General features: G+C 43.6%; 1 protein-coding gene across 1 annotated transcript in view; it reads left to right on the forward strand.

Moving 5' to 3' along the window:
* LOC140736335 (uncharacterized) overlaps window positions 1–26,001 on the forward strand; it is a 36,737-nt gene extending 10,736 nt beyond the window's left edge. Inside the window, 4 exon segments of the mRNA XM_073062334.1 lie at window positions 22,556–23,542; window positions 24,149–25,202; window positions 25,205–25,392; window positions 25,870–26,001. Coding sequence (XP_072918435.1) covers window positions 22,556–23,542; window positions 24,149–25,202; window positions 25,205–25,392; window positions 25,870–26,001 — 2,361 coding nt within the window.
* Window positions 26,002–26,262: the final 261 nt, after the last annotated feature.

The following is a 26,262-nucleotide window of genomic DNA, read 5'->3' on the forward strand; positions in this document are numbered from 1 at the left end:
GACCAGATGAGATGTACCCCAGGCTACTGTGGGAGGCGAGGGAGGAGATTGCTGAGCTTCTGGCGATGAACTTTGAATCATCAATGGGGACCTGAGAGGTTCCAGAGGATTGGAGGGTTGCGGATGTTGTTCCTTTATTCAAGAAAGGGAGTAGAGATAGCCCAGGAAATTATAGACCAGTGAGTCTTACTTCAGTGGTTGGTAAGCTGATGGAGAAGATCCTGAGAGGCAGGACTTATGAACATTTGCAGAGGTATAATATGATTAGGAATAGTCAGCATGGCTTTGTCAAGGGCAGGTCATGCCTTACGAGCCTGATTGAATTTTTTGAGGATGTGACTAAACATATTGATAAAGGAAGAGCAGTAGATGTAGTGCATATGGATTTCAGCAAGGCATTTGATAAGGTACCCCAGGCAAGGCTTATTGAGAAAGTAAGGAGGCATGGGATCCAAGGGGACTTTGCTTTGTGGATCCAGAACTGGCTTGCCCACAGAAGGCAAAGAGTGGTTGTAGATGGGTCATATTCTGCATGGAGGTTGGTCAGCAGTCGAGTGCCTCAGGGATCTGTTCTGGGAACCTTACTCTTCTTGATTTTTATAAATGACCCGGATGAAGAAGTGGAGGGATGTGTTAGTAAGTTTGCTGATGACACAAAGATTGGAGGTGTTGTTGATAGTGTGGAGGGCTGTAAGAGGTTACAGCGGGACATTGATAGGATGCAGGACTGGGCTGAGAAGTGGCAGATGGAGTTCAGCCCAGATAAGTGTGAAGTGGTTCATTTTGGTAGGTCAAATATGATGGCAAAATATAGTATTAATGGTAAGACTCTTGGCAGTGTGGAGGATCAGAGGGATCTTGGGGTCCGAGTCCATAGGATGCTTGAAACAGCTGCGCAGGTTGACTCTGTGGTTAAGAAGGTGTACAATGTATTGGCCTTCATTAATTGTGGAATTGAATTTAGGAGCCGAGAGGTAATGTTGCAGCTATATAGGACCCTGGTCAGACCCCACTTGGAGTACTGTGCTCAGTTCTGGTTGCCTCACTACAGGAAGGATGTGGAAGCCATAGAAAGGGTGCAGAGGAGATTTACAAGGATGTTGCCTGGATTGGGGAGCATGCCTTATGAAAACAGGTTGAGTGAACTCGGCCTTTTCTCCTTGGAGCAACGGAGGATGAGAGGTGACCTGATAGAGGTGTATAAGATGATGAGAGGCATTGATTGTGTGGATAGTCAGAGGCTTTTTCCCAGGGCCGAAATGGTTTCCACAAGAGGGCACAGTTTTAAGGTGCTGGGGAGTAGGTACAGAGGGGATGTCGGGCGTAAGTTTCTGATGCAGTGAGTGGTGAGTGGTGGAATGGGCTGCCGGCAACGGTGGTGGAGGTGAATACAATAGGGTCTTTTAAGAGAGTTTTGGATCGGTACATGGAGCTTAGCAAAATAGAGGGTAGGGACATGTTCGGCACAACTTTGTGGGCTGAACGGCCTATATTGTGCTGTAGGCTTTCTATGTTTCTATATTGTTTTCTGGCAGCAATATATTGCAAGACATGTTAAAACTATAAACTACAATGAGAAATATATATAAATAAAGAAATTAAATAGTGTGGTAGTGTACACGAGTTCATAGTCCATTCAGAAATCTGATAGTAGTTGGGAAAGAAGCTGTTCTTAAAACATTGAGTGTGTGTCTTCAGGCTCCTGTACCTTCTCCTTGATGGTAGCAATGAGAAAAAGGCATGTCCTGATTGATGGGTATCCTTAATGATAGATGCCACCTTTCTGAGGCATCGCCTTTTGAAGATGTCTTTGATGCTAAAGAGGCTAGTACCCATGATGGATTGGATGAGTTTGCAACCTTCTTCAGCTTCTTCTGATCTGTGCAACTGCCCTCCATGGTATGTCTGTAGAAATTTGCAACAGTCTTTGGTGACATACCAAGTCTCCTCAAACTCCTAATGAAATATAACAATTGTTGTGCCTACTTTATAATTGCGTAACTATGTTGGGCCCAGAATAGATCTCCTGAGACACTGGCACCCAAGAACTTGAAACTCAACCAGCTGATCCACCTCACTTCTGTACGCTTCCTCAGCGCTATCTGAAATCCTGCCAACAATAGTTGTGTCATCAGCAAATTTGTGGAAGGCATTTGAGTTGTGCCTAGCCACGCAGTCGTGGGTGGAGAGAGAGTAGAGAAGTGGGCTAGGCGCTCATCATTGAGGTGCACCACTATAGATTGTCAGCGAGGAGAAGATACTATTTCTGATCTGCACTTGATGAGGAATTCAAGAATGCAGTTGCAGAGGGAAGTGCAGAGGCTCGGGTTTTGAAGCTTGTTGATTAGTACTGAGGTTATGATGATATTGAATGCTGAGCTGTAATCAATAAACTGCAGCTTGACTTAGGTACTACTAGTTTTCAGGTGATCCAAGGCCGAGTGGAGAGCCAGTGAGATTGTATCAGTTGTTGACCTATTGTGGCAATAGGTAAGTTGCTGTTGGCAAGTCCTTGCTTAGGCAAGAGTTGATCCTGACCATGACCAACCTCTCAAAGCAGTTCATCCCAGTAGATTTGAGTGCAACTAGGTGATAGTCATTGAGGCATCTTACCCTGCTCTTCTTGGGTACTGGTATGATTGTCGCCTTTTTGAAGCAGGTGGGAACTTCTGACTGTAGCATTGAGAGATTAAAGATGTCCCTGCACACTCCCACCAGTTGGTTAGAATAGGCTTTCAGTGCCTTACTATGTACACCATCAAGGCCTGACTGCTTGCGAGGGTTCACCCTTTTGATAGATGTCCTCATGTTGGCCTCCAAGACAGATCTCACAGGGTCATTGGATGCTGTAGATATTCGTACAGGTGTAGTTTTATTCTCCCTTTCAAAGTTTGCATAAAAAGCATTGAGCTCAACTGGGAGTGAAGCATCATGGCCATTCATGATATTAGGTTTCGCCTTGTAGGAAACAATGGCCTGCAAACCATGCCAGAGCTGATGTATATACGATTCCATCTCTAACTTCAATTGGAATTGTTTATTCGCTCTTGAAATAGCCTTCCATAGGTCATACCTGGACTTCATATATACCTGTAGTTCTGAATCTCTGCTCTTGAATCAAGTCAAATCAAGTCAAGTTTATTGTTATTTAACTATATACATATATATAACATATATAACCATAAAATGTATATAGAAGCAAGACAACGTTTCTCCAAACCAGGGTGTAAAACACAATAGTACAATAACACACGATAACTTATGAAGGTAAGCATAAAATGTAAAGATGAATCACACATAAATAACAAACTAAAATGCATTAATATTGAATATTGTAAGGTACAGAACAAATTAACCAGTGACACTTTGAATACAATGCAGCAGGGAGTTCAGAAGCCTAATGGCATGGGGGAAGAAACTGTTTCATCCTGACTATTCTTGTTTTTATGCATCATTATCTCCCGCGTGATGGTGGAAAGTCAGAGGATGGTGGATGGATGGGTGGGATCCTTAATAATACTAAGGGTACTTAGTATTATTAAGTATAATACTTTCTAAATCATTAGAAAGAGTTGACATAGGATCGGAAGGTACAGAATCTTTATCGGTTGAGCTAAGAAATTGCGGGGGTAAAAGGACCCTGATGGCAGTTATCTACAGGCCTCCAAACAGCTGCAGTGATGTGGCAGATGAGCTTGAAGCTCAGGTGCAAATGGGTAACTATGATGTTGTTGGGATAACGGAGACATGGCTGCAGGGAGATCAGACCTGGGAAATGAATGTACAAGGGTATACGTGCTATCATAGGGACAGAAATGTGGGCAGAGGGGGTGGGGTGTCCCTGTTGGTGAGGAATGAGATTCAGTCCTTTGCAAGGGGGGACTTAGGATCAGGAGAAGTAGAGTCTGTGGATAGAACTGAGGAACAGTAAGGGCAAAAGGACCCTAATGGGTGTTGTCTACAGGCCACCAAACAGTAGCATGGATATTGGGTGCAAGTTGAATAGGGAGTTAACATTGGCATGTGGCAAAGGTAATGTCGCAGTAGTTATGGGGGATTTCAACATGCAGGTGAACTGGGAGAATCAGGTTGCTGCTGGACCCCAGGATAGGGAGTTTGTAGAGTGCCTACGGGATGCATTCTTGGAACAGCTTGTACGAGAGTCGACCAGGGACAAGGCTATTCTGGATTTAGTATTATGTAATGAACAGGATTTGATAAGCGATCTAGAAGTAAAGGAGCCATTAGGAGGTAGTGATCATAATATGATAAGTTTTTATCTGCAATTTGAGAAGGATAAGGGCAGCTCGGAGGTGTCAATGTTGCAGTTGAACAGGGGAAACTATGGAGCCATGAGGGAGGAGCTGGCCAAAGTCGAATGGACGGATATCCTAGCAGAAAAGACAGTGGAACAGCAATGGCAGATATTCTTGGGAATAATGCAAAATCAGTTCATCCCCCGGAGAAGGAAGGATTCAAAGGGGGGAAAGGGACCACAGTGGTCGACAAAGGAAGTCAGAGATTGCATAGCATTAAAAAAAAAGGAAGTATGACAGAGCTAAGGTGAATGGGAGGACAGATGATTGGAAAGTTTTTAAGGAACAACAGAACTTAACTAAAAAGGCAATACAGGGAAAAAAAATGAGGTACGAACGCAAGCTAGCCAGGAATATAAAGGAGGATAGCAAAAGCATTTTTAGGTATGTGAAGAGAAAGAAGATAGTTAAGAACAATGTTGGGCCCTTGAAGAATGAATTGGGTGAAATTGTTATGGGAAACAGAGAAATGGCAGAAGAATTTAATAAGTACTTTAGATCTGTCTTCACTAAGGAAGACACAAGCAATCTCCCAGATGTATGGATGGGCCAAGGAAATAGGGTAACAGAGGAAATGAAACAGATTGACATTAGGAAGGAAATGGTGATGAGTAGACTGATGGGACTGAAGGCTGACAAATCCCCAGGTCCAGATGGTCTGCATCCTAGGGCACTAAAGGAGGTGGCCCTGGAAATTGCGGATGCATTGGTAATAATTTTCCAATGTTCCTTAGATTCAGGATCAGTTCCTGAGGATTGGAGAATGGCTAATGTTATCCCACTTTTTAAGAAAGAAGGGAGGGAGAAAACAGCGAACTATCGACCTGTCAGCCTGACATCGGTGGTGGGAAAGATGCTAGAGTCCATTATTAAAGATGAAATAGTGGCATTTCTAGATAGCAGTGATAGGATTGGGCCGAGCCAGCATGGATTTACCAAGGGCAAATCATGCTTGACTAATCTGTTGGAGTTTTTCAAGGATGTAACCAGGAAGTTAGATGGGGGAGATCCAGTGGATGTAGTGTACCTCGATTTTCAGAAGGCATTTGATAAGGTCCCACATAGGAGATTGGTGGGTAAAATCAAAGCTCATGGCATTGGGGGAAAGACATTGACATGGATAGAAAACTGGTTGGCAGATAGAAAGCAAAGGGTAGCGGTGAATGGGTGTTTCTCGGAATGGCAGGTGGTGACTAGTGGGGTGCCACAGGGCTCAATATTGGGACTGCAGATGTTTACGATTTACATCAACGATTTAGATGAAGGCATTGAGAATAACATCAGCAAATTTGCTGATGATACTAAGCTGGGTGGCAGTGTGACATGTGATGAGGATGTTAGGAGAATTCAGGGTGACTTGGATAGGCTGGGTGAGTGGGCAGATACTTGGCAGATGACATTTAATGTGAATAAGTGTGAGGTTATCCACTTTGGGAGTAAGAACAGGAAGGCAGATTATTATCTGAATGGTGTAGAGTTAGGTAAGGGAGAAATACAAAGAGATCTAGGAGTCCTTGTTCATCAGTCACTGAAGGTGAATGAGCAAGTGCAGCAGGCAGTGAAGAAGGCTAATGGAATGTTGGCCTTTATTACAAAGGGAATTGAGTACAAGAGCAAGGAAATCCTCTTGCATTTGTACAGAACCCTGGTGAGACCATACCTGGAGTATTGTGTACAGTTTTGGTCTCCAGGGTTAAGGAAGGACATCCTGGCTGTAGAGGAAGTGCAGAGTAGATTCACGAGGTTAATTCCTGGGATGTCTGGACTGTCTTACGCAGAGAGGTTAGAGAGACTGGGCTTGTACACGCTGGAATTACGGAGATTGAGAGGGGATCTGATTGAAACATATAAGATTATTAAGGGATTGAACAAGATAGAGGCAGGAAATATGTTCCAGATGCTGGGAGAGTCCAGTATCAGAGGGCATGGTTTGAGAATAAGGGGTAGGTCATTTAGGACAGAGTTAAGGAAAAACTTCTTCTCCCAGCGAGTTGTGGGGGTCTGGAATGCACTGCCTCGGAAGGCAGTGGAGGCCAATTCTCTGGATGCTTTCAAGAAGGAGCTAGATAGGTATCTTATGGATAGGGGAATCAAGGGATATGGGGACAAGGCAGGAACTGGGTATTGATAGTAGATGATCAGCCATGATCTCAAAATGGTGGTGCAGGCTCGAAGGGCCGAATGGTCTACTTCTGCACCTATTGTCTATTGTCTATTGACTACAAATTTCAACAGGAAATAGAAAAGGCTTGCCAGAAAGGCAGTGTTATGATAATTGTAGGGGATTTTAACATGCGAGTGGATTGGGAAAATTAGGTCGGGACTGGATCTCAAGAGAGAGAATTTGTAGAATGTCTACGAGATGGCTTTTTAGAACAGCTTGTTGTTGAGCCCACTAGGGGATCGGCTGTACTGGATTGGGTATTGTGTAATGAACCAGAAGTGATTAGAGAGATGGAAGTGAAGGAACCCTTAGGAGACAGTGATCACAACATGATTGAGTTCACTGTGAAATTTAAGAAAGAGAAGCCAAAATCCGATGGTCGATATTTCAGAGGAGTAAAGGAAATTACAGTGGCATGAGAGAGGAACTGACCAAGATTGACTGGAAAGGGACACTAGCGGGAGGGATGGCAGAGCAACAGTGGCTGGAGTTCATGCGAGAAGTGAGGAAGGTGCAAGACAAATATATTCTAAAGAAGAAGAAATTTTCGAATGGAAAAAGGATGCAACTGTGGCTGACAACAGAAAGCCAAAGTAAATGCAAAGCAGAGGGCATACAAGGAAGCAAAAATTAGTAGGAAGACAGAGGATTGGGAAGTCTTTAAAAGCTTACAAAAGGAAACTAAGAAGGTCATTAAGAGGAAATATGAACTATGAAAGGAAGCTAGCAAATAATATCAAAGAGGATACTAAAAGCTTTTTCAAGTATATAAAGAGTAAAAGATAGGTGAGAGTAGATATAGGACTGATAGAAAATGATGCTGGAGAAATTGTAATGGGAGATAAGGGGATGCCTGAGGTAGAATGCTCATCACTACCAGGATAATGCCAGAAAACTCCCTCAACAGATAAAATGGGCAACATGTGATGAACCTGGATGTTTCAGGTTGGGTGAGCAGGACTGGGACAGAACCACCACATCTGTGCTCCACCATGAGTTAATCATGAAGCATACTCCTCCTCCTTTACATTTAAAAGACTCAACTGACCTGTCTTTGAGGAAAATGGTGAAGCACTGTATCCAAAATGGTGGGTTTAAGCCATGTTTCCATGAAACAAAGTAGACAGCAGTTCCTGATGTCTCTGGCACTGCAAACTTCAATTTTATTTTCCAGAGATAGTATATTTTCCAGTAGGATATTCAGGAGTGGTGGTTTAAGGCCTTTTAGTTATAAGCATACCAGTAGACCTGATAGACCAGGCATAGGTTATGGTTTTGTGGGATGATTATAATTGTATGCTAACTATAGCTTGACAGTAAAGATCTCTGTTTCAGACAAAGGCATGGTTAAACATGGATAATATTGAATATATTGATGATGCCATTCACTGTAGTCACTGTATATGTGATAAGTGACTATCAAATTCTTTAATCATTAATTCCAGAGCTAATGAGATGTCCTCCTTCTTCAAAGAAAGGGGCTTTCCTTCTTCGAACATCAATGTAGCCCTCACCCACATCTCTTCCATTTTGTGCACATCTGCCTGCACCCCAGCCACCTGCCACCTCACCAGGGATGGGGTCCCACTTGTCTTGAGCTACCACCTCATCAGCTTCTGCGTCCAGCACATAATTCTCTGGAACTTCCCCCATCTCCAGCAGAGTCCCACCACCAAGCACATCTTTCCCTCCCCGCCCCCATTTTCTGCTTTCTACAGGGATCACTCCCTACGTGACTTCCTTATCCACTTGTCCGTCCCCACTGGTACTCATCCTTGCAAGTGGAACATGTACCTCACCTGCTCCTATACCTCCTCCCTCACTACTATTCCGGGCCCTAAACAGTCCTTCCTGGTGAAGCAACACTTCACAGGTGAGCCTGTTGTGGTTATCTACTGTACCCAGTGTTCCCGGTGTAGCCTCCTGTATATTGACGACCACACACACACACACACACACACACACACACACACACACACACACACACACACACACACACACACACACACACACACACACACACACACACACACACACACACACACACACACACACACACCTGAACACCACGCCGCTCCCTTTGCAATTTTTGCTCATTTCTTTCTCAATTCCTGCTAAAACATTGTTTAAATTTGCATTTACATTTACATCATTTATTATTATATTGTAACTTGCCCTTTACTATGCCTACCATCTTGTTTATTAATTATTGTACTGTCTTGCACTGTTTTGTGCACTTTATGTAGTCCCGTGTAGGTCTGAAGTCTAATGTAGTTTTGTGTTGTTTCATGTAGCACCATAGTCCAGGAGGAACACTGTTTAGTTTTTACTGTGTACTATACCAGCAGTTATGGTTTGAAATGACAATAAAAGCGACTTGACTTGACACAGATTGGGAGATTGCTTCACTGAGCACCTGTGCTCTGTCCTCCAGAAGAATTGGGAACTCCCAGTGGTCATTTTAATTCTACTTCCCATTCCCATTCTGACAAGACAGTCCATGGCCTCCTCTACTGCCACAATGAGGTCACACTCAGGTTGGAGGAACAACACCTTATATTCCATCTGGGTAGCCTCCAACCTGATGGCATGAACGTCGATTTCTTGAACTTTCAGTAATAGCCCCCTGCCAACACCCCTTCACCATTCCCCAATCGCCATTCCCATTCTCCTCTCTCATCTTATCTCCTTACCTGCCCATCACCTCCCGCTGGTGCTTCTCCCCCTTCCCTTTCTTCCATGACCTTCTGTCCTCTCCTATCAGATTCCCCCTTCTTCAGCCCTGTATCTCTATCATCAATCAACTTCCCAGCTCTTTACTTCACCACTCCCCCCCTCCTAGTTTCACCCATCACCTACCACCTTGTACTTCTCCCTCCCCTCCACCCACCTTCTTACTCTGACTTTGCATCTTTTTTCTCCTGTCCTGATGAAGGGTCACAGTCTGAAACATCGACCATTTACTCTTTTCCATTGATGCTTCATGGCCTTCTGAGTCCCTCCGGCATTTTGTGCGTCTTGCTTGGATTTCCAGCATCTCGCAGATTTTCTCTTGTTTATTTATCAAATTCTGTGTATCTGATGCAGAGATATCGACTGGAGTTTAACGACATAATTGGACTATCTATATTGTCCAATCAGGCTCAATGAAACAGTAAATCCAATGTTGGAGCTGGTCCGATAAGCTGTTCTAGGTCTGATAACAAAGCCAAAGCTGTTTGGATCATTTCAGTGGCAGTAACTCAAAAGAAAGATAAGCACGCATTGAAACCCCAATGATTTGAATAAAACCATTAAAATAAAGAACATTGTCTACTTCCATGTCTACATGATTACAAAATTATTGGGATGGTTGAAATTAGCTACTGATGTAAGATACTACTTTGTTATGTTACCACAATCTCGTAGGAAGGCACTTGTTCACTGATTGTTATGAAAAGCATCAAAAGCATTACCACGGAAAAGCGCTAAACCAGTTCAATCCGAACAGTCAGCTCCACGTATATTCTGAGAATGAGTTCCATGACTAGTGTAGCAGGAGGGCTTGAATTTATAAGCACGTTCTGGTGATTAAAAGGCTATGATATATAAATTAGAAACATTTTGGATTTAGACATTTTTCCACATGTACAGTGCTTCAAAACATACTGTGAAATGTGTCATTTGTGTTAACAACCAACATACCCAAGGATGTGCTGGGGGCAGCCCACAAGTGTTGCCACACATTCTGGTGCCATTGAAGAAAAAAAATCATCATATCAAAGGAATTGGCATCGATTGATATATGGTAGTGTGCCAATTGTGAAAGAAATGCTTGACACTGAGGACTGTTCTGAGATGCAGGATAGCCCAGAGTGTTTTTCTAAATTATTTACAAATTCTGAACTACTCACACGCCGATGTGTGAAGATCACCCTTCATCATTAAGATCATCGTGAAAGGCCATTGTCTCGTACACAATATATCAGAGCTGGCATGTCAGCTTCTGTCTTTTCTCCCCCTTCATTGTTCAAATTGGAGGGACGACAGGACGCTGATGCAAGGTAGTAGGTTGTAATGAGTAGGACCTTCCCTTGTCTTTGCTTGTCCTGAAACTGCAAGCAGCCTTGCATCTCTATGTTGTCAATCCCATAGCACCACCATTTTTGGAGCCCTTGTCCTATCATTGGATTGTGATGGAGTAATTAGAACATTACTGAATGGTTTGAATCCATGAGTGCAACTCTGTCAGGCTATTGGTTGACTAGCCTCTGAGGTGGCTCTTCCAGTTAGATCCATTCTCTGCTCCTGAATGGAATTTTGCTGGGTGGACAAATCTGAGTATGCACTTGGTGTGTCTATATCTAGTGCAGAGGTTTTTATTGGGTGGTAAAGCCTGTGTTTTATCTTATTATATTTTGTCATTGTAGATTAATACACCAGCCTTCTAGGTCGTTTCAGAGAACATTTAAAGATCTGGGGTCTAACTAACTTAAGTTTAAAATTCATCTTTCTCTAAATGTGAAATGAGCTAATAAAATGTTAATGTGCACAGATGGGAACACATCACACTTCACTGATGCATAGTTCATCATATTTATCTCTCTTATGCAGTTATATGAAATTCTGGGAAAAAAAAATCATGGCAAGCCTCACAAACGATTCTGCTGCATCCATATTTGGTGTAGCCTGCAGTAAATCTGCCAAGCTGAGTTTTGTCATTAAAATAATGTTGTTCCTTAAGCTTATATTGTCTGTTTCATGCAATATCACTTGACTTTATAATCTACAGTCAGATTCAGGAGAGCTCTAAGCAGCTCAGACTTTGGAATTCAGACAAAACAAGCAATGTTCCAAGTGCTGACACAAACTCTATAATTGATTCAGATGTGTGGTATCACTGTATACACAAAACAACTCCTGGTCTTCTTAAGCTATAACTTCTAATATCTCTCTATGAAAGTAATCATCTTATCCTTTTAAGCATACCATGTGATTCCCTTTTTGAGGTCTTCGGAACTCTTTGTTCTAATTTCAAGATGCGAGCCTGGAAACTGCTCTTTGCCCTTTATTTGGCATTAAAATGGTATCAGAGTTCCCGCAAACGTTGCATAAATCTGACTTTTGATGTGCATTGAACTGCCCTAGTGAAATGTCCCCCAGTGCAATGCCATCCGGAAACGGCCATTGACATTCCCAGTTGTGCACTGCATGGTCCTCACTGACCTCAGCATGTGGCATGAGCTTTAAGGCAAAGGTCAATCTTCCAGCAACAGTGCAGTGCCGTTGTCATGCCAATGGGTGCTGCAGTAATGGGAACCCGGGAGAGAAAGGGACTTGGAGATGGGATCCCGAGGGGTTAAAGGAGCTTGGGACAAACTAGTGAAGGGCACTGTCAATAAAAGGTGCTTTCTTTGGAAAAAAAACACATCTAGAACAATCTTCCATGGCTAAATGTTCCTCTTGGAAATCGTCATAAGGACATGAGTGCTGACTCTGAATGCCTGCTTTTGGGGAATCCTGCAAAGAAAGCAAAGCTCTTTGTTCTAGTGGGGACAGAAGAAAAAAAGACAAAGTCTTTCCTCCTTCATTATGGAGTCCAGATGACTTATGTAGCGAGGAACAAATAGTCAGAGGTGCCAGTGGTAAGCAGCTGCAAACACGAATGATCCTGTGTGTAGGAAGATAAGAGTGACCTCCATAAGCAAGCAGCCAAGACACAGGTGAAGCTGTGTTTGAGTTCGTAGGTCAGAGGTGTCTGTGCGGATGAAGGTTGTTGCACTTTTAACAGCCCAGAGGCAAAACCTTTCTGCTCTGTGAATAAGTAGAATCTATTGCAGTATATAATCTGCTGGAGGAATTCAATGGAGCAAGCAGCACCTGTGGGGGAATTTAACGTTTTGGGTGAAAACCTGCATCAGTACTGGATCATTGACAACTCCTTTCCCCACAAATACCATTTGTTCCGTTGAGTTCCTCCAGTGGATTGAATGCTGCCCCAGATTCCAGCATTTACAGTATCATGTGTCTCTGAGTAAAAACTGTTGTTTCTCAAATCCCGGCAGGCAAATATGTGTTGTAATTGTATTTACACCATTTGGTGGGAGTGGGGGAAGGGTTGGTGGTACTTGTTAATCACGTGTCCTTGTTCTGATTGGCCCAACGTATTTAATATGAATACTGTTGGTCTGATCCTAACTCTTGCCAGTAACAGATGTTAAGAGACAGGCCAAGCTTTGGAGCCTATGTGGAATATTCATTATTGTTTAGCCTCTAACTGCAAAATTGGTACCTTGGCTATTTTGTTGAAGCCTGGACTTTTATTAGACCTATTGATTGGTGGTAGTAATTTCAAGCTAATATTTTAGTAATTTATGTTCCTAAGTCCCTTGATGCCTCGCTCAGTTCTCCTCAATGTGTTCGCATGTCTTAGCGTAGTGTTTTAAACCTGTTAAAGATTTTGTTCATTATTCTGCTCACTTATTAATCAGTATACATATTTATATAGTGATACAGTACAGGATGGAGTAGGCCCTACTGGCCTTCCGAACCGTGCCACCCCATCAAGCCGAAACAAACCCGATCAACCCTAACCGCAGCAGAGGAGAATTTACAATAACCAATTATCATACCCAGTATGTCTTTGGACTGTGGGAGGGAACTGGAACATCCGGAGAAAACCCACGCATTCCACATAATCCTTCAAGACAGCGCCAGAATTGAACTCCAGGCTGAATGCCCCAAGCTGTAATAGCATTGCATTAGCGCTACAGTACCATGACATCCAAATACTAGTGTATTCTTATAATTTGCAGTTCCCTTCTACATACACTTCCATAAAATCTGTATAATTGAACACACACACTCACACGGGTATAATGACAGATTTACATAAATATTGTGAATGTCGGAGAAGGAAACATTATTATCTCATCTTATACACCTTATGTAAATGCAAAGACACACACAGAGTCATACTAAACTGTAGCATTCAAGACTGATGATCTGGAACAATACAAGAAGTCTAGGTATGGCCTATAGATAAAATCAATTCCATTTGAGGTTTGAAATGGAGCTGGATGCATGTCAGTTCTGGCAGGGTTTGCAAGCCATGACTTCCTATAAAATGAAACAAAACATCATAAATGGCTGTGATGCTTCACTCCCAGATGAGCTCAGTGCCTTTTATGCACACTTTGAAAGGGAGAATAAGACTACATCCATGTAAATTCCTGCAATATTCGGTGACCCTGTGATCTCTATTTTGGAGGCTGACATCAGAACTTCTTTCAAGAGGGTGAACCCTTGCAAGGCGTCAGGCCCTGATGATGTACCGGGTAGGGCATTGAAGATCTGTGCCAACCAAATGGTGGGAGTGTGGGAGCGTTCAAGCACATCTTCAATCACTCACGGCTGCAGTCGGGGGTTCCCATCTGTTTCAAAAGGGCCACAATCATACCAGTGCCCAAGAAGAGCAAGGTGAGTTTCCTCAACAACTATTGCCCACTCACACTCACATCTACTGTGATGAAGTGCTTTAAGAGGTTGGCCATATCTAGAATCAACTCCAGCTTAAGCAAGGACCTGGACCCATTGCAATTTGCTATTCGCCACAATAGGTCTACAGCAGGTGCAATCTCACTGGCTCTCCACTCAGCAATACCTACCTCAGACTGCTGTTTATTTATTCCAACTCAGTATTCAACACAATTTTACCCTCAGTTCTGATAAACAAGCTCAAAACCTGGGCCTCTGTACCTCCCTCTATAACAGGATCCTTAACTTCCTCAGCGAGAGACCACAGTCAGTGTGGATCAGAGATAACATCTCCTTCTCACTGACAATCAACACTGATGCACCTCAAGGATGTGTGCTTAACCCAGTGCTCTACCCTCTCTACACTCATGTCTGTGTGGCCAGGCACTACTCCAACACCAACATTCGCTGATGACACAACTGTGGTTGGCAGAATTTCAAATAGTGATGAGGAGGCATTTAAGGGCAAGGTTCATCATCTGGCTGAGTGGTGTCACAGCAACAACCTTGCACTCAGTGTCATTAAGACTAAGGAGTTGATTGTGGACTTCAGGAAGGGGAAGTCGAGGGAACTCACTCCAGTCCTCCTTGAGGGATCAGCAGTGGAAAGGTGAGCAGTTTCAGGTTCCTGGATGTCAACATCTCTGAGGATCTTTCCAGGGCCCAACATATTGATGGAGGTACAAAGAAAGGATGACACGGGCTACATCTCACTAGACGTTTTAGAAGAATTGGTATGTCACTGAAGACACTGGCAAATTTCATCAGGTGTACTGTGGAGAGCATTCCAACTTGTTGATTTATGGAGGGGCATTGCACCGTATTGGAAAAAGCTGAAGAATGTTGCAGCTGAGCCGGCACCGTCGACACTCGCCTCCCCAGCATCCAGGACACCTTCAGAAGGTGATGCCTCAACAAGGTGGCATCCATCACTAAGGACCTCCATCATCAAGGACATGCCCTCTTCCCATTGTTACCATCAAAGAGGAGGTACAGCAGCCTGAAGGCATAAACTCAGCAATTCAAGAACAGCTTCTCCCCTCAGCCATCAGATTTCTGAATGGACAATGAGCCCATGTACAGTATCTCACTATTTTTTTTTCTCTTTCTGTACTATTTAATTGAATTTTATATATATTTATGGTTTTTATTTTTATGTATTGCTCTGTCCTGCTGCTGCAAAACAACAAATTTCACAACATGTGCCAGAGACACTAAGTCTGGTTCTAATTCTGCTGATTCACAAGGTTCTAACGTGTTCGGCTGTGCTTTTAATTGTCTTTTTCTGTATTGTTATCGGTTGTACCCACATATTATATTACAAACATGTGAATTAGTAAAACCTGTAGTTTAATTGAAAGACAAGCGAGGAAATTGACCCTCCAATAGTTAAAGTCTAATTACAACAGTTAGCTTAGGTCTAGTACAACTCGTAAACAGATTGTTGAGTGTACTGGACTATATCACATGAAATCTGATGAACTATAAACACATTAAAATAAATCCACCCTAAATTTAATTTAATGCATGTTATACATCACTAGTAAACAAAAGAGTAGGAATGGAAAGTTAAGTGTTGTGGAATAATATAGTGTTTCATGCATTTACTGTTGTGTCTCATTAGTATTTAAGAAAATACCTAAACCTGTGGTGGAAATGCCTCATAGGGGCCCTGTTAAGGAAAATATTCAGAGGTGTTACTTCTGCTCTCCTGTTGTAGAAATAGCTTTCTATTAAATCGGTGCCAAATTAGAACAGCTCAAATCATAATTTTCTTCTCCATATGCTCAATTACAAATGAATATGTTAGTTATGTTTTAAGATTCCCATTTTTAAACACATCTTATTATTTCACTTATTTAGAGATATCAGACAGTAACAGTCCCTTCTGGCTGTTATACCCCCACCGACCAGTTATACTAATGTGAGCAATTAATCTACCAACAAATACATCTATGGCATTAGGGAGGAAACCAGAGCACCTGGAGGAAACTCACACATTCACAGAGAGAATGTACAAACTCCTGACAGGAAGTGGCAGGAATTGAACCCATGTCTCTGGTGCTGTAAAAACATGATAAACACTACACTATCGTGCCACCCTATTTACTCTACTTTCCTCTCACAGAAAGTAATTACTTGGTTAATCAGATTCTGTTAAAGTGTGCATATCAAATAGGCAAACTTCAGAGCATTTCAAAATCCATTCAAAGTGAAGGATCTAATTTATTTCAGCCTGATGTGGAACATACAGTTTGCACCGCTTTATTAATTATATGTGTTAATATGGTCCAATGGTACTCCTGAAGTGAAGTTTCCTGTAATAAGACTACAAATCAGGAATGGCAGTGCAAATATTCTTCATTAAAATTAACAACTGATAAATGAAAGCAACCCAGCAATAAATTCTCTGATTTTATATGCCTTTAGTTGGAAGATTCCACACTGGGAGCAGAGATTTTAACTTCAGGTATCATATATTGTACTGATTTAAAACACCTGTACTGTGAGTTCAGTGGGATGGAGCAATTTCAAATTGCTGAAGTAAATGGAAGCTGTTTCTGTCATCTCTGGAAAGGAAAATAATATATCTTTCTGTGTGATTTGCATAAAATTGTAAGACAAGTCTTTGCTATTAGGATAATATTCTTTACCAGTCACAAGCTGAGTGAAAACTCAGTCTCTCATGTCTGGTTCCCAGTAAATAAATACATCAGGATCACCGACAGCACAAAGGGACTAGAGCCCAGAAGAATCAGATGAAACTGCTCCTGTTAAAAATCTGGTGTTAGCTAAGTTAATGATAGAACAAGTGTGAGGCTTCAGGTAAATATTATGTATTTTCATCTCCTTAAGACTAGTGCTAACTTGACACTGTTTTTGTCCTTCTATCATAGACTGGTCTGTGGTCTGTCCTCTCTTCGTTTTCTTGCATCTTGAAAAACTCCTTACCTTCACTATTCCCAATCCTGTTGAAGTGCTGTTCCTGTTCCATAGATGCTGCCTGACTTGCTGAGTACATCTAGCATATCGTGTATATTATTTCAGATTTTTGCTATTAGTTTTCATAGGGGTGAGGATAGGGTGGAATTGCAGAAGGGGGAACAGATGTTGGATAAGATGAAATATGGGTTTAACTTTCATATCGAATGATAGCACCCAATTTAAGACAAGAGGGACACTTCAAGGTGGACATGAAACAGAGTTGTAGAGTTATAGAGATAAACAGCACAGAAACAGGCTTTTCAGTCCAACTGGTTCATGATGAACAAGATTAGCTAGTCCCATTTGACTGGGTGTGGCCCACATCCCTCTAAACCTTCCTTAAGCATGTACCAGCCAAGTGCTTTTTAAATGTTAATGTACCTGTCTCAACTACATCCTCTGGCAACGCATTCCATATCCTGACCACCCTTTGCATGAAAAAATTGCCCTTCAGGTTTCTATTAAGTTGCTCTCACCTTAAACCTGGACTCTGGTATCTCTTGTACCTAACAAAGTGGTCATTGAGTGTATGTTCAGGGTCCTTTGCTGCTGTAGCCCATCCAGTTCAAGGCTTGGGGTATGTTGTGCATTCAGAGATTCTCTTCTGCAAACCATTATTGTAATGTGTGGTTATTTGAGTTATTGTCACCTTCCTGTCAGCTTGTACCAGTCTGGCCATTTTCCTCTGACCTTTCTCATTAACAAGGCATTTTTGCTCACTTGATGTTTTGTGTTTTTCACACCATTCTCAATAAACTCTAGAGAGTGTTGTGCATGAAAATTACAGGACATCAGCAGTTTCTGCAATACTCAAACCACTCCATCTGACACCAACAATCATTCCACAGTCAACATCACTTAGATCACATCTTTTCCCCATTCTTATGTTTAGTCTGGACAACCACTAAACCTCTTGATCACGTCTGTATGCTTTCATACATTGAGTTACTGCCACATGATTGGCTGATTAGGTATTTACATTAACCAGCTGCTGTACAGGTCGTACCTAATAAAGAGGCCATTGAGTGCACACTTTCTAGTTCTTGATTCTCCAATACTGGGGAAAAGACTTAATGATTTAAGAACAACCCCCCCCCCCCTTAATTCCACTACACTCCAGTGAAGGAAGTCCCAACCTGCTCAACTTCCCATCATGACGTTGTCCCTTGAAACACTGGAACATCCTTGAATATCACCTCTACTCTTTTCAGCTTAATGACATTATTTTTACAGTAGGATGACCAAAAATGAATACATTATTCCAAATGAGGCCTTGTCAATGACTTGTACTCCCGCAACAAAACATCCTAACTTCTGTACACACAGCCGTCAATGATGAAGGCCAGCAAGCCTAAAGCCTTCTTCTCCATCTATCTATCTGTGGTGCTGCTTTCAGAGAACAATGTACTCCGTAGTCCCTCTGCTCCATCACATTCCCCAGGGCCTACTGTTCGCTGTGAATATCCTACACTGATTTGTCCTCCCAAAGTGAAAAACATTGCACTAATCCAAATTAAAACCCGGTTGTCATTACTCAGTCCACTTACTCAGCTGATCAGGATACCTCTGTAATTCCTGATAACCATCCTCATTGTCTGTCGTGGATAGAACAGAAAGGAAAAGGTCAGCCTTTGGTTCGAATAAGCAACAAGCAATCTGCTGGATTGAGTAGCATCCGCTGTCTCAAGATGCTTCCTGACCCAACTATTTTCTCCAGCAGTTTGCTTGATCACAGCATCTGCTGCCTCCTGTATCTGGCTGAGAAATGAAAGAGAGGGGTTGCAATAGTACCTAAGGTTTATCAATTAAATTACTAAACTAATAAAGAGAGGCCAGGACTAGCAAAGATCAGAGATCAAATCCCATCATAAAAACTGTGTCATTAAAATTCGATTGATAACCTGGAATTCGGCAGCACAACCAACTGGACTGAGTAATGATAGCCGCAAAGCTAACACATTGTCATTGACACCCATCTCATTTACTAATACCCTTGCATAATCTAGCTCCAAATCCAACTTCGAGATTGACAATTAAGAGGCTGAGCACGGGCAATTAGTACTGCCTTTTCTGGTGATGCCCTCATCCTCAGTGGATAAAAACCAAGGTTGTGATACCAGGAAAGAGATCTTCATATGCAGAGTGCATAATGTGAAAATAAGTGACTGTGGCTATGAGCTGGACTTCCAGAACACCAAAAATATCTTTGTAAAAGAAACAAGTTTAATGACCTCACTAGGCCAGTGAAAGTAAATGTTTTTCAGATAACAGCGGCTAGTTTATGGAACCACAGAGAAGTGACTCAATATTGCTCAAAATTATGAGCCTGAAACAAATGCACTTTGAAATGTAACATGTCCTAAAATGCAAGCAGGCTCTCATACTAGGAACTTGTTCTGTTTTATCAATATTGTTACAACTTGTCTGTCCTTTCTGATCGATTGTGACTGCAGGATCTGGAGACGGTGGATACGAAACAGGATAACAGGAAACTAAAGTGAATTTTAGTCTTCATTGTCATGATAAAAAGAGTTACATATAACACCGCTTACAACCACAGGATTTCTCAGATATTTCAAAGCCAAACAATTTTGATTGAACTGTAGTCATTGCTGTAGTTTGCGGAAATGTAGCAAGAAACTTGTTCGAAGTTTCACAATTACTGTAGTGAAAATAACTAGATATTGTGTTTCAATGATGTTAGTTGTCAAGTGCATAGAAAACTTCTTGCTTGTGTTCAATTACTTACAATTTCTACAGTGAGATATGAGCCCATGTATGACTCAGAGACAAAGGTGCAATGAGAAAAAGCTGCCACGTATACTGAAATAGAACTCATATTAGCAATTACCTTAAACTGGGAAAATCTTGTCTTTACTGAGCCGCTATTTTATATTCCTGATACTACACTTGTTAAGAAATCAGCTCGGTAACAGAAAGATGTTATTTCTTTATCTGTTAATTTAGATCTGTGTACTGCATTTGACTCCAGAATCAATTCATTGGTTGATAAGCACCTTGGGATGTCAGTGCTATGTATGTAATAAATTTATGTGGGACCTCATCCCATGATGAGTAATTGTGTTTCTTCAGTGATGCTGGAATCACATTTGAGATACCATTTGAAATGTCACTTGATGAAAGTGCCTCTACTTTATTAGAAGTTTGTGAAGATGTATTCTAAAACTTTGACAAGCTTCTATACATGTGTGATGGAATGTATATTGACTGATTCCTTTATGCACTGGTATGAAAATACCAGTGTCCTTGTATAGAAAATCTAACAAAAAATCGACCTGGCCCAGTCCATTACAGGTGAGGCTCTCCCCACCATTGAGCACATCTACATGGAGCACTGCCACAGGAAAGCACCATCCATCATCAAGGACCCCCACCATCCAGGCCATGCTCTCTTCTCTCTGCTGCTATCAGGAAGGGTGTACAGGAGCCTCAAGACCCGCGTCGCCACATTCAGGAACAGTTATTACCCCTTAACCATCAGGCTCTAGAACCAGAGAGGATAACTTCACTCACCCCATCACTGAACTGTTCCCACAACCTTTCAAGGTTTCTTTGTCTCACGTTCTTAATATTTACTGCATATTTATCTATTTATTATTATTTCCCGTTCTTTCTGTTTTTGCTGCGTTTGTTGTGTTTTTTTGTACATTGGTTGTTGTCTGTCTTGTTGGGGGCGGTCTTTCATTAATTATATTGTGTTTCTTGTATTTACTGTGATTGCCCACAAGAAAATGAATCTCAGAGTTGCTGACATATGTACTTTTTGATAATTAATTTATTCCGAATGTTGAACTTTGAAGGTTATCTAAGAACCAATTTCAGCTGAGTACATAATCACAGGCCTCATGACCTTCGGATGTGCTGTTCCTTGCAGTATCATTCGATGCTTTGTTTCTACCTGGAGGCTGGCTGTCAGTTAATCTAACAGGCCAGTTGTATAACAATAGACAATAGACAATAGGTGCAGAAGTAGACCATTCGGCCCTTCGAGCCTGCACCGCCATTTTGAGATCATGGCTGATCAATTACTATCAATACCCAGTACCTGCCTTGTCCCCATATCCCTTGATTCCCCTATCCATAAGATACCTATCTAGCTCCTTCTTGAAAGGGGCTCTCTAAACAGAAGCAGGTGAATGGAATCCCAGGCTGGCTTGGTGCCTGGGATCTACACTGTAGTACCGAATGCTAGAGTTGGTGCTTAACTTATTGGAAGACTGCTCTACAGCCTAGAAACTGGTGCAACAAACAATCACGTGTCTCTATGTTTCAGAAACTGCGGTCTCTTGTGACAGCCTAGCGTTTCAGTCTACTCTGGGGAATGCTCTTCAATAAAACACTTACTTATAAGCAGGGTTGCCAATTCTCTGCAGTGCCCAGGTAAAGTTGTGCTATTTGAGATTTGACCAGATGAAATGTTAAATCAGATTAACGCTACAATTCAGCCGGAATATATCTTAAGAAGTGCAGCATTCCCTTGTCACAGCACTGATTAGGCACCCTGCTTTATACACAAGTACAAGAGAAAGTTTTGAATGTAAAACCTTTGCAATTGAAATGCGAGTGTTTTTAATTGAATCAAGCTGACTTACCTTTGGAAGCAATGCAGATTAGGCTACAAGTAAGTAAAGAACTCTTCCACGCTATTTAAAAATATATATTTGATGGGGTGTATGGGGTGTCAGGGAGACATAGTACCTCTGACGGGGAACATGTCGTACTCTTCTGAGTAGTTCGTTCACATTGGTCCTCACCCGACACTCAGCTCTCACCAGTGGTTCCTCGTAGCTGTTTGCATGCAACAGCGGCCACACCCCGGGCAACGGCTTCGACTGGCCGGCAAAACCTGGTGAGGGTAGCCGATGGGCCTCAAACCCTCGGTGAGTTTGGGCTTGTCTACCTACGCATGCGAAGACTGAATTCGGCGGACTATGCGGAGGAGACCACCACTTGGCGGTCCAACGAGTAGAAAGGCGGACCCAGCAAAGCGTTGTGGAGCGCAATCAGGGCACAGTGAGACACGTAGGACTCTGCTGGCCATCCACTGCATCCCGACTTATCTCCAGCCGTCTCGACTCTCTCTTGCAACTGGATACAGATAGGTCGGGACGAGAGAGTGAGGCTGACGATTTGCACAACTCTCCCTCACTTTAATCCAAGTCAAGCGCAAGTCATGACTCCAAACCCATTCCACTAAAAAACTTCAAGTCCTGTGGCGATGGGCGAGTGGCGAAGCAGCAGGTGTGGATACACTGGAAGCTGTAGTCACAAACCTGCACACAGGCGGCCCAGGGCATTGGGTCGTTCTCCACTGGAATGAAGCAGCAGTGGAGCTCGGCAGCCCCCTGGGTGTCTGAGCAGTCCTCTTTAGGAATCGCTCTGCTCACCTCCATGGAGGAAGGGGCTAGAAAAGGTGCCTCAAACATAGCCTGCTTCATCTTACCCTAGCCAGCACACTGCGGCTGGCGGGGATCCCACTCAGCGGCCGAACTACAAAGAAGACGAAAGTGAAGGTGGAACGTGGAACGTGTGAACTCTGCTTGACATCACCAAGGCTGTCAGACCAGAAAGAAGAACAGCACTGGTCGCCAAAGAACTAGCCCGCTATAACGTGGACATTGCAGCACTCAGCGAAACACACCTAGCAGACAAGGGCCAGCTTACAGAACATGGTGGTGGGTACACCTTCTTCTGGAGCGGTCGCAGCAGCACTGAACGACGAGAGGCTGGCGTTGGATTTGCCATCCGATCCCACCTCGCTTGTAATCTTGCCAAGCTTCCAGAGGGCATCAACGATCGCCTGATGACGCTTCGGCTCCCACTTGGCAATAAGAGGAGTGCAATGCTGAACAGCGCATATGCCCCAACGATGACCAACCCAGATGACATCAAAGATAAGTTCTATGAGGAACTTGATGCCCTCATAGCAGCAGTCCCACAGTCAGAGAAGCTTATTGTCCTTGGGGACTTTAACGCCAGAGTGGGGACAGATTACCAGACCTGGGGAGGAATTCTTGGAAGACATGGTATTGGCAAGTGTAACAGCAATGGCCTGCTGCTCCTCAAGACATGCGCTACGCATGACCTTGTCATCGCCAACACCCTATTCCGCCTCCCTACCCGTAACAAGACATCTTGGATGCATCCACGCTCTAGACACTGGCATCTGATTGACTATGTCATCACCAGAAAGAGGGACTGGCAAGACGTGAGAGTGACAAAGGCCACGTGTGGTGCTGACTGCTGGACGGATCATCGACTCATAGTGTCCAAGTTTAAACTTCGCATCCTGCCTGTGAGAAGACCCCAAGGTCAGAAGACTGCAAAGAGGCTCAATGTCTCCAAGCTGAAGAGCAGCGTAGTTGCAGAAGAATTTCGTGAAGACCTAGATAGCAGGCTGCTTGACACACCCCAGGATGACCACACCAGCATTGAAGAGCAGTGGACGGCTTTCAGAGATGCAGTCTACTCTACCGCTCTCGAACACCTCGGACCAGCAATCCGTAGACATCAAGACTGGTTCGATGAGAACGACGAGGAGGTACAGGCACTGTTGTCAGAGAAACACCAACTGTTCAGTGCGCACCAGAACGATCCCACTTCACAAGCAAAGATAGATGCCTTCACCAGTGCAAGACGGAAAGTGCAGAAGAAACTCTGTGTGATGCAGGATGTCTGGTTCAGCAATAAGGCCGATGAGATCCAGGGCTACGCAGACAGTCATGACACCAAGCGTTTCTAGGACGCTTTGAGTGCTATGTGTGGACCTCAGTCCTCTGGCTCCTCCCCCCTCCTCAGTGCAGATGGGACTCGGCTGCTGACAGAGAAAAAGCAGATTTTGGAGAGATGGGCTGAACACTTCAACCAGGTCCTCAACCGCCCTGCCGAAATCAATGATGAGGCCATTGCTCGCCAACCTCAGGTGGAGACCAACCTGGACCTTGACAACCTCCCCACAGAAGAAGTCAGAAAAGCCATCAGGCAACTTTCTGGTAGCAAAGCACCAGGATCAGATGCAATCCCTGCTGAAGTCTACAAAGCAGGAGGCCCATTCATGATGCAGAAGCTGACTAAGCTCTTCCAGTCTATGTGGAACGAAGGAAAGGTCCCGCAACAGTTGAAAGATGCCAGTATAGTCCACATCTACAAGAGGAAAGGCAACTGCCAGTCTTGTGATGATCACCGAGGCATCTCCCTCCTGTCCATAGCTGGGAAGATCTTGGCTTGTGTCCTGCTTAATCGCCTTCTCCAACACCTTGAGCAAGGTCTCCTCCCAGAAAGCCAGTGTGGCTTCCGTGCAGAGCGTGGAACTGTCGACATGGTATTTGCTGCACGCCAACTCCAGGAAAAATGTCAAGAGCAGCACAGAGACCTCTTTATGACCTTCATCGATCTGACCAAGGCATTTGATATGGTCAGCAGAGATGGCTTATGGAAGATAATGGAGAAGTCTGGCTGCCCTAGTAGGTTCATCACGATTGTTCGGCAGTTCCACGATGGCAAGATAGTGAAAGTTTTGGATGATGGTGACGAGTCAGAAGTCTTCCCAGTGACGAATGGTGTGAAGCAAGGATGCGTTCTCGCCCCTACACTCTTTAGCATGGTCTTCTCTGCTATGCTAAATGATGCCTTCCGCGATTGTCAGGATGGTACACACATGAGATATAGGACTGGCAGCGGGCTATTCAACCTCCGGCGTCTACAGGCTGTTACAAAGGTAAAGGAGACCGTCGTCAGAGACCTCTTATTTGCCGATGATTGCGCCCTCAACGCCAGCACAGAGCAGAAGATGCAGCGAGAAATGGACTGCTTCTCACGAGCCTGTGACAACTTTGGACTTACAATCAGCACCAAAAAGACCGAAGTTATGTACCAGCTTGCACCCAGAAAGCCCTACCAGGAACCACACATCACAGTAAAGGGGCAGAAGCTACTGGCAGTCGACAGCTTTACTTATCTGGGCAGTACTCTATCACGAGCGGTGAACATAGATGCAGAGATCAGCAACAGAATTGCCAAAGCCAGTGCCGCCTTTGGGAGACTCCGTGAGAATGTATGGGAGTGGAGAGGACTCAGCCTTACCACCAAGCTGAAGGTCTACCGAGCAGTGGTTCTCACCACCCTCCTCTATGCCAGTGAGACCTGGACTGTCTACAGCAGACACGCTAAACAGCTCAACCACTTCCACTTGAGCTGCCTCAGAGACTTCTCCACGTACGATGGCAGGACAAAGTCCCAGACACGGAGGTCCTGGAGCGGGCTAGCACCCACAGCCTCTACACCCTCCTACAGAAAGCCCAAGCCAGATGGGCTGGCCATGTATTCAGGATGGCTGACAGTCGACTACCAAAACAGCTGCTGTATGGAGAGCTGCACCAGGGCAAGCACTCAGTTGGAGGGCAGAAGAAACATTTCAAAGACTGCCTCAAAGTGTCCCTCAAAGACCTCAACATCAATCCCAGTAGCTGGGAATTGCTTGCTCCGGACCGCCCAACCTGGTGGAGCAGGACCACTAAAGGATCGTATGCAGCAGAAATCAGACGCACCGCAGAGGCTCAGAGGAAATGCGCCACGCGCAAGGCTCGAACTACCTCCACTTCCACTGCAGCACCTACCCTCATGTGTCCCACATGTGGGCGAGCTTTCAGGGCCCGGATTGGCCTCACCAGTCACCTCCGGACCCACAGTCACAAACCCTCCACCTGACAGAAGTCATGGTCGTCTTCGACTCCGAAGGACGAAGAACACCAACATTTGATGTCGGACTGCAGGTGAATCCATGGACTCAATTCCCAGTGGTATGCTGAAATAAGAGAGATTTAAATAACCTCACCCCAAAATATCTGCTCTTGTTTCAATGCTTTGCAGGAAAAACAAAAGGATCAGTTCTGTACAATTCAGAGCTTAAAAGAGAAGCTGCCCATTCATAAAATGTCATACGACAAAATTACAAAAGACTTCAAAGATGAAAGAGTAGAAGGTCGATGCTCAGAGGAATAAGAGGTAACCTGCCAACTGATTACTTTTCATCACTGATATCTTTAAACTGAAAGGCTGCACGGTAGTAGCTGAACTTGACAGCCATATGTCAGTATTATTCATAAGGGCTTGGGGGTCTTGTTGGCCGAATCAGAGGTAGTGACTGAATATCTGCTTAGGTGATGCCACAACAACAACCTCTCACTCTATGTCAGCAAAGCCAAAGAGTTGATAATCGACTCCAGAAGGAAAAGCCGGATGCCCATGAGCCAGACCTCATTA

The sequence above is a fragment of the Hemitrygon akajei genome, chromosome 11 (genome assembly GCF_048418815.1).
Source record: "Hemitrygon akajei chromosome 11, sHemAka1.3, whole genome shotgun sequence".
Taxonomy (NCBI): domain Eukaryota; kingdom Metazoa; phylum Chordata; class Chondrichthyes; order Myliobatiformes; family Dasyatidae; genus Hemitrygon; species Hemitrygon akajei.